Raw genomic sequence first — 9,394 nt, 5'->3', positions numbered from 1 at the left:
CCCTGCAATGTATCCAGAACGCTGGCATTCAACCGTCCCAAATTCTCCCATGTCAACCCGCTCCTCCGCACACTCCACTGGCTTCCAGTAGAAGCTCGCATCCACTACAAGACCATGATAGTTGTCTACGGAGCAGCATGAGGAACTGCCCCTCCCTACCTTCCAAGCTCTGCTCAAACCCTATACCTCAACCCAAGTACTCCGTTTTGCCACCTCTGGCCAGCTGGCACCGCATTGGTGGAAGTTGGAACCAGCTTCCCCATGGAGCTAGGACAACAGTCCGGGCCCATCTTCCGAAACCCTACCTCTTCAAAGTATTGAGAGTATCTTAAATAATCCTTGCGAGATCAGGATTGTTTGTACAAGGCTAGCACTGCACCGCTATCAGAGATAACAATTTGAGAAACATCAACTGAGAGTTTATTTAATCGTTTCATAATTTCAATCTATTTACCAGTGAACCATAAATATTATTATTATCATTACATACAAACCATTACATACTGAAGTCAATATCTAATATTAAACAAATGCTCAGTGACTACCATAAGCCTTCATTTTATTAAGTTGTGAAAATGTCTGATCTATTATTTATTTTACTTTATGAAGCCACCCTCGTGTTCTATTCCATTCACTGCGTCTACATGGAAATGAAACTGCTGATTTGCGTATGTAGCGTCACTTTCCCTCATCATTTGCATAAAAATATGAAGAGTCGAGATCAGCCAACCAGAGTACTAAACCTAGTGAGGCAGTACAGTGAATGAGAGAACCGCCAGAGTAGGTTATGTAGGCTTCATTACTGTAAGTTGCCTCCTGGAAGTTTACATTTATTGGTGCTGTAAAGAAGTAGATTAGCCATTATGTCTATCTAGTGTCATACTTAAATAAAAATAAAAGGTTCTACATACCATTCATGTTATAGGTGACAAACAATGTTTACATATAGGATCCTTACTAAACACTTTGGAATAAAAAGCCATCAAAGCAAAACAATGACTTATGACAATACAAATTATTAATCAATTACAATATTTCTTTAAATACTTGTTCACATGAGCTCAGACAGACTCATCCTAATATTTATATATTTCTTAATTCCATTTATTTGACTTTTAGATGTGTGTATATTGTTGTGAATTGTTAGATACTAGTGCACTGCTGGAGCTAGGAACACAAGCATTTCGCTACAACAAGTGCTAAAAATGTTTATGTGGCCAATAAAATTTGATTTGAGAAGATAAAGGTTGATGTGATTGGGCAACACCTGGTGTCCTGTTCAGTTAATGTAGCCAATAGTACCTGTAGTTCACACAGATAAAAAATCTGACTTAACTATCCACACACACACACACACACACACACAAAGATAAACAAAACAAATATTTATGGGGTTAGGTGCCCAATTCCAATTTAGGAAATTACTCCTTCCTTACACACGCCTTTTTTTACACACTTCTCAGTAGTTGGTATTCAGACTGTAACGAACGAGCTTTGCCGGTGTGGTTAACCGCTGACAACCCTCCCACTTGTTGGCCAACAGATTTTTTGTGTGGAGTTTTCATTCAATAGGGTTCAGTATGTTTATCTTAAGCCATCTCTTTAAATACGGTGTACCTCTTAGTTAGAATTTTGTCCACAGACTCACTAAAATGGATCAAGAGAACGGGTTCAGAATATTAGGGATCATGAAAGAAAGCACTCTAAATATATACATATTTGTCTCCGTTTCAACACCAATTAGTAGATTTTAAAAATACTCTGATCTTGTAGGTTATTTAGGCATAGGAAAGTATTTATGAATCATAAAAGAACAGGTTAGGAGAGCCTTTACTCACGAAAGAAAAGTGGTTTGATTAATTCTGAAAGTCTTCAAGTCTTCAACCCATTGCAATGTTGGAAGATTATTGTACTGTACATAGATTTACAATAGGGAGAAAAGTGTACAATAGTGTTCTATACCCTTATCTATTGCCTGCACTAACCATGGAACTGTGTGATGATTCATACTGTTATGGCTAGAGTAGATGCTTTCTCCACTTGGAAGCGAGGTTCGCTAGACCTTATTCATGGTTCCTTGGGCGTAAAGGTGGTGAAATTATTTGGGAATTAAGTCAAGGCCAAAATACAGAGTACCTGTAGACACACTTATTTGATCTCCAACCCAAAAGAATAGTGGGTGAATAGCATGCTATTCTCATGCTTAAGTTCAAGGTCAGAATAAGTGTAGAGGAAAAGGGAATTACGTTCCATTCACGCTCGCTTAACTCGGGTCAGAATCGGCCCCTAGGTGATTAGTGCACCCTTTTCTACAAAATGTCTTCTTGACATGTCTTGTCTGAGAAGAAACTGTGACAAATCTATATCATGTCTACATGTCTCATTATCCATTGTTCTCCTCTGGCTCTCGGAGGCCCTGGCTGTGTAGGGTCTTCCCTGCCATCTCCATCATGGCCTGAACCTCAGGGTCTGCATCCAGGATACTCCTCTTGCCTCCTGTCGCTCCCTGCAACAAAACACCCCAACATCACTGATGTCCTCGTGACAAGTCATGAATACAATAAATCAATGAATATTCACAGTGTACAAATCATTAGGAACACCTGCTCTTTCCATGACAGACAGACAGACCAGGAGAATCCAGGTGAAAGCTAAGAAAATAATGTACTTTTTACTCCATACATTTTCCCTTAAACCCAAAAGTACTTGTTACAATTTTGACAGGAAAATTGTCAAATTCACACACTTATCAAGAGAACATCCCTGGTCATCCCTACTGCCTCTGATCTGGCAGACTCACTAAATACAAATGCTTCGTTTGTAAATGGTGTCTGAGTGTTGGAGTGTGCCCCTGGCTACATGTGAATTTAAAAAACAAGAAAACCGTGCAGTCTGATATGCTTAATATGAGGAATTTTAAATGGTTTATACTTGTACTTTTACTTTTGATACTTAAGTACATTTAAAACCAAATACTTGTAGACTTTTACCCAAGTAGTATTTTACTGCGTGACTTTCACTTTTACAGTGCCTTGCGAAAGTATTCGGCCCCCTTGAACTTTACGACCTTTTCCACATTTCAGGCTTCAAATATAAATATATAAAACTGTATTTTTTTGTGAAGAATCAACAACAAGTGGGACACAATCATGAAGTGGAACGACATTTATTGGATATTTCAAACTTTTTTAACAAATCAAAAACTGAAAAATTGGGCGTGCAAAATTATTCAGCCCCCTTAAGTTAATACTTTGTAGCGCCACCTTTTGCTGCGATTACAGCTGTAAGTTGCTTGGGGTATGTCTCTATCAGTTTTGCACATCGAGAGACTGAAATCTTTTCCCATTCCTCCTTGCAAAACAGCTCGAGCTCAGTGAGGTTGGATGGAGAGCATTTGTGAACAGCAGTTTTCAGTTCTTTCCACAGATTCTCGATTGGATTCAGGTCTGGACTTTGACTTGGCCATTCTAACACCTGGATATGTTTATTTTTGAACCATTCCATTGTAGATTTTGCTTTATGTTTTGGATCACTGTCTTGTTGGAAGACAAATTTCCATCCCAGTCTCAGGTCTTTTGCAGACTCCATCAGGTTTTCTTCCAGAATGGTCCTGTATTTGGCTCCATCCATCTTCCCATCAATTTTAACCATCTTCCCTGTCCCTGCTGAAGAAAAGCAGGCCCAAACCATGATGCTGCCACCACCATGTTTGACAGTGGGGATGGTGTGTCCAGGGTGATGGTGAGCTGTGTTGCTTTTACGCCAAACATAACGTTTTGCATTGTTGCCAAAAAGTTCCATTTTGGTTTCATCTGACCAGAGCACCTTCTTCCACATGTTTGGTGTGTCTCCCAGGTGGCTTGTGGCAAACTTTAAACAACACTTTTTATGGATATCTTTAAGAAATGGCTTTCTTCTTGCCACTTCCATAAAGGCCAGATTTGTGCAATATACGACTGATTGTTGTCCTATGGACAGAGTCTCCCACCTCAGCTCTAGATCTCTGCAGTTCATCCAGAGTGATCATGGGCCTCTTGGCTGCATTTCTGATCAGTCTTCTCCTTGTATGAGCTGAACGTTTAGAGGGACGGCCAGGTCTTGGTAGATTTGCAGTGGTCTGATACTCCTTCCATTTCAATATTATCGCTTGCACAGTGGTCCTTGGGATGTTTAAAGCTTGGGAAATCTTTTTGTATCCAAATCCGGCTTTAAACTTCTTCACAACAGTATCTCGGACCTGCCTGGTGTGTTCCTTGTTCTTCATGATGCTCTCTGCGCTTTTAACGGACCTCTGAGACTATCACAGTGCAGGTGCATTTATACGGAGACTTGATTACACACAGGTGGATTGTATTTATCATCATTAGTCATTTAGGTCAGTATTGGATCATTCAGAGATCCTCACTGAACTTCTGGAGAGAGTTTGCTGCACTGAAAGTAAAGGGGCTGAATAATTTTGCACGCCCAATTTTTCAGTTTTTGATTTGTTAAAAACGTTTGAAATATCTAATAAATGTCGTTCCACTTCATGATTGTGTCCCACTTGTTGTTGATTCTTCACAAAAAAATACAGTTTTATATCTTTATGTTTGAAGCCTGAAATGTGGCAAAAGGTCGCAAAGTTCAAGGGGGCCGAATACTTTCGCAAGGCACTGTACTTGAGTCATTTTCTACTAAGGTATCTTTCCTTTTACTCAAGTATGACAATTTAGTACTTTTTCCATCACTGGTAGTAGGTGCCAGGCGCACCGGTTTGTGTCAAGAACTGCAATGCTGTTGGGTTTTTCACATGCAACAGTTTCGTGTGTGTATCAAGAATCGTCCACCACCCAAAGGAAATCCAGCCAACTTGACACAACTGGGGGAAGCATTGGAGTCAACATGGGCCAGCATCCCTGTGGAACGCTTTCGACACCTTGTAGAATCCATGCCCAGATGAATTGAAAAAGGGTGGGGGTGCAACTCAATATTAGGAAGGTGTTCCTAATGTTTGGTGTACGTGGTAGGTTACTTCCTATAATTAATTGAATGTGCCTCTATCTCCACCTGCAGGTCAAAATAAGGAACACACTGATACAGGCACAGCATTAAAAGAGAAAGAATTCATAAAATATTAGATGAAATAAATGGGATCAAAGGAGTAAGAAGGCAGTGGTTGTCCAAGTTGATACTGACCTCTTCCTCCTCAGGGGGCTTCCCAACCCCCCACACCTCCAGAGAGTCCAGGGTGAAGTCCTCCTCAGCAGAGAGCTGAGGGCTGCCATAGGTAGTGCATCGAGGCCGTGCCCGGCTATGCCCACGGCCAAAATCACTATCCAGCCACAGGCCAAAGTACCCATGCTGACCACCCATGCCCTGATCATAAGCAAATTACAGAAATTACATTGCTTGGATTAAGATAAAATACTATTGAGGTATGTGGTAGTTAATATGATGTAGTTACTTGTGTGGTACTTCACATATAATTTTAGTAACAGATTGTAAAATAAAATGTTCAGGTGAGATTGTGTAGTTGAGATGTGTGTAGTAGTGGGGTGTCTCACCAAGCCGTTGGGCATGGTCTGCTGGCCCTGGTTGAGGTACATGTAGTGCTGGTTGTATCCTGTGCAGGTGTACACCCGTAGACAGGGGAATACTGAGAACAGGAAGCACCTGGAGTCTCCTACACTCAAGACAATCCAGTCACAAACACACACATCCAGAGATGAGCACTGATTATAGAGATGGACAACATACTGTATATGTCAGCATACACTACAAAAAAGGGCTTAAATATCTCTGCAGCAATCTCAGTAGGCTGTGAGCCTGTTTCTCCCGATTGCTACTTCCATCCACCACACTCTCACCTTGGAACTGAGGCTTTACTTCCCAGCCATGGGAGGCGAAGCCACCAAAGATGTGTCCTTTAGTGTCTTTGATCAGGAGCACGGTGGGCCCGCGGCCTTTACAGCTGCCTACTATTTTGGTGAAGCTCTCCCCGTGCAGCTGAGTGGAGAAAAGCAGCTTCCAGGGGATGTTGTACCCATCAGGTAACTGCGGTGTGAGGAACATCAGCACGGGCAGGTCCAGCAGGCAGCGCAGCTTCTCCCAAGGGGTTTCCCAGCAGGGGGGCAGAAGGGTGGGAGGTGGACGGGAGGTTAAGCCCACGTTTAGGCCTTCACCTATCAGAAGGTCCATGTACATGGCCACATTGGAAACTCTGAATAGCCAGTCCTCCAAACATGGGACGTCACAGGTACGCTGGTCTGAGAGGAGGGAAGGACAGAATGTCAGGTTTTGTTGTTGATACAATAATATGTATGAATTATTAAAAATATGAAATCTGGGTGAGCAAGATTTATCTCCTTTCCTATTCACTCTATTCTGAAAACCTCATCAGTAAATTATCCTTCCATCCCTTTACCTGAGGGTTTTAGTTCAGAGCTCATCTGTTCAGCCAATAGTTTAACACCAATGGAAACGTCAGCCATACGCTCTGGCTTCCAGCCCTGCAAACGACTCTTCTGGATGATGATCTGCACCACAGCAGAAACCAGGTCCTGCAAGAACTGAAATCAGAGCTAAAAATGCATGTTCTGCTAAGAACACAGGAGCACTTGCAGAAGACCTTCTGAGGGTCTACTAACCTCTATTATTTGGTCACATGTGGCAACACCTGTCCCTGTCCCCTGAGCCATTGCCATGAAAAGGGGCGCTCGCTCCTCTGCAGTGCCTCGCAGGACATCGGCCAAGAAGACCACCAGCTGCTCCCGACTCACCCCAGCCCCAGGGGGAGGAGGGGCCACTCCGGGGTCCATGCTACACATCCCAGCATAGACCCTCTTGATCATAGAGTCTGAGGCAATGTTTCCCATACAGGGCTACAGGACAGAAGATATGTTATATCTCCCATACTGGTACTGTTAAATATCTGCAAAATAATAACCACAGTTATTACATATATGTGTTATTACGCCTCCTACACATTGTTATTACAGTTATTACATATCTTAACCTTCTTGCAACATGAGAACTTACATATTTCTGTATTATTTGTATTATTATTTGTATTATATTTGTATTATTTATTATATTTGTATTATTATTTCTTATTACAAGATTTTAAACAAGATTTTGATTCTGGAGGTTAACTGATTAGATATCCTCGATTTGATAAATAAAATGTAATATCATCATAGTAACTCCACCCTCACCTTCAACATGCCCAGCGTTAAAACCTTCCCTGCTTTTCCAGCGCCACCTGCTGGACTCGCGCCGTGAAGCCGATCGAACACTCCCTCCACAACCGGCCGCTCCTCTGGGCGAAAACGGGCCAGCCGTTTCTGCACCACAACACTGTCGGTGTTCCCCATGGCCCTGTGTGCACATTGGACAACACTATCAGTGATAGGTCGGTAGCCATCGACAATAACACGAGCACGACTTGAAACTGTCTGAAGGCTTGAAGCATCCAAGGCTTCTGATCTGATGTAAATAGCTATCGTGACTGCTAGCTAGGTGTCGGTGACATAATTTACCTAACGTTAGCTAGCTCGAGATTATGATTATAGCTATTTACTTATCTATTAACAAACAACGTGGCAATTAAATTAATATGAAACATCTAGCTAACCTTGTTGAAAGAGGATAATTATCTCATTCCAGGGGCACTGTGTAAACACAATACACTTCCTGGTATAAATAAGGGGGCGAAGATGAACACCAATCGAAATACCCGATAATCAACAGACTCCAATTATATTGGCTGGTAGTTCAAAATAATGATATGATTGGTCCAACGTCATATGGGTTTGCTCCAATCTGGAATTAGGGGAATGGGTGTTGGGCCGAAACCGAAAAACGTGAAGTTGTTCGATCCCCGTCGAGGGAGGAGCTGTTTTTTGTATATGATAGTAAAGCATACTTATGATGACTATAAAATGTGTTGGCACCTTCCATTCTTGCACATATTCTCATAAAAGGTATATTTTAACACTGTCTACTCAAGCAAATTTGCCGAACTGATAAACTTGGAACCAATTAGAACTTCCGTACAAACCCCTTGTGATGAAGCCAGCCAATGGCCTGCTTCTATCTAGGATGTAAAATTTACACTGTTGGATTAATTATTTTTCCACAAGGAAAACTACAGTCATTCATGTCTCATCTCCTTTATTCAGATAGTGTATGAGACCAAGGCTGATACTGTGGGTCCATAGTAATCGTTACCTTTATGCAGTATATACTATAAACATAGTACATTACACTGATGGCTTAGTTATTTCCAAAATGAAAAGGTACAGCCATTCACGTCTCCTCACCTTCAGATAGTGTATGAGACAAAGGATGATGCTATAGGTTTTATTCTATACAGTATTGCCCAGTGTGTACTAGACACAGTAATATTACAGTTGGCTTCATTTTCCAGTACTGGGCTGAGTTTATGTTAGCCCAACCATAGTTAGATTACATTGGTGTTTTTTTTCACACAGTTGCTGGGTTGCGATAGTTTTTGTTACACAATTTTACAGTACAGACAGTTATAGTTTCCCATGGAAACTATATTGCACTGAGGGTTTCGGTGTGTAGCTGTGTTTACTATAATTCTGTTGCACTACTTTACAGTACAGACAGTACCTATCCCTTAATTGGACACTGACACCTCTATTACACTACTGTTTTTTTTCACACAGAGTGTAGCTGGGTTTACCTTCGTTTTTATGTTGCACTACTTACAGTAGGCTACATACAGAAACTATGCTAGTTTCCAGTGACTATCCTAGTTTCCCTTGGAAACACCAGCAGTGTATTTTAGCTAGTCTGTTGTACTTACAGTTAAGATGGTAACTATCCTGGTTTCCCCTGGTAACTCACATTACAGCTCTATTACACTGCTGTTTTTCACACAATGCGTAGCGGGGTTGGTGCTCAATAGTTTCTGTTACGCTACTTTATAGTACATACAGTAACTATCCTAGTTTGTTTCCCTTGGAAACTCACAACTCAGCTCTATTACACTGAGGGTTTCAGTATATTGCCGGGTTAACTATAGTTATGTTACATTACTTTACAGTACAGGCAGTAACTATCCTAGTTTCCCTTAGAAACTCACATAACAGCTAGAATACACTGTCGGTCTTACGCAGTGTGTAGCTGCGATGCTGGCCACCGCTATAGTTCTACTGAATACAGTGATGGAAGGCTATGAACTCCAGTTCCGATGCTGGCCACCGCTATAGTTCTGGCGCCTCAAATGTCCCAGGGTCTTCTAGTGTTGACGCCCTGGTTGACTGAATGTTTCCCAATGAGTTCAAATGAAGGGGTGTCAACCTACATCTTAGCCCCTTATTCTGGCCAAGGATTCTGTCTGACAGACACGTTAACCTGTCATTACAGTTGTCCATATACGCCCCTC

At 41.6% G+C, this 9,394-nt stretch overlaps 1 protein-coding gene across 2 annotated transcripts; it reads right to left on the bottom strand.

The window, feature by feature from the left end:
- Window positions 1-403: 403 nt before the first annotated feature.
- On the bottom strand, window positions 404-7,720 carry meak7 (MTOR associated protein, eak-7 homolog). 2 transcript variants are annotated; one of them, XM_024379313.1, is made up of 8 exons: window positions 7,613-7,720; window positions 7,194-7,356; window positions 6,627-6,860; window positions 6,404-6,548; window positions 5,847-6,245; window positions 5,544-5,662; window positions 5,176-5,355; window positions 404-2,506 (listed from the first exon to the last, which is right to left on the bottom strand). In XM_024379313.1, the coding sequence occupies exons 2-8, from the start codon at window positions 7,350-7,352 to the stop codon at window positions 2,384-2,386; spliced, it is 1,359 nt and encodes a 452-aa protein (XP_024235081.1). In that variant the 5' UTR covers window positions 7,353-7,356; window positions 7,613-7,720; the 3' UTR covers window positions 404-2,383. The 2 variants fall into 2 exon arrangements, with proteins under 2 accessions (XP_024235081.1, XP_024235082.1); XM_024379314.1 differs by lacking the exon at window positions 7,613-7,720 and having other exon boundaries at window positions 6,627-6,910; window positions 7,194-7,284.
- Window positions 7,721-9,394: the final 1,674 nt, after the last annotated feature.

The sequence above is a fragment of the Oncorhynchus tshawytscha genome, linkage group LG19 (assembly GCF_018296145.1).
Source record: "Oncorhynchus tshawytscha isolate Ot180627B linkage group LG19, Otsh_v2.0, whole genome shotgun sequence".
Classification (NCBI taxonomy): Eukaryota; Metazoa; Chordata; class Actinopteri; order Salmoniformes; family Salmonidae; genus Oncorhynchus; species Oncorhynchus tshawytscha.
This window is presented reverse-complemented; position numbering and strand designations above follow the sequence as displayed.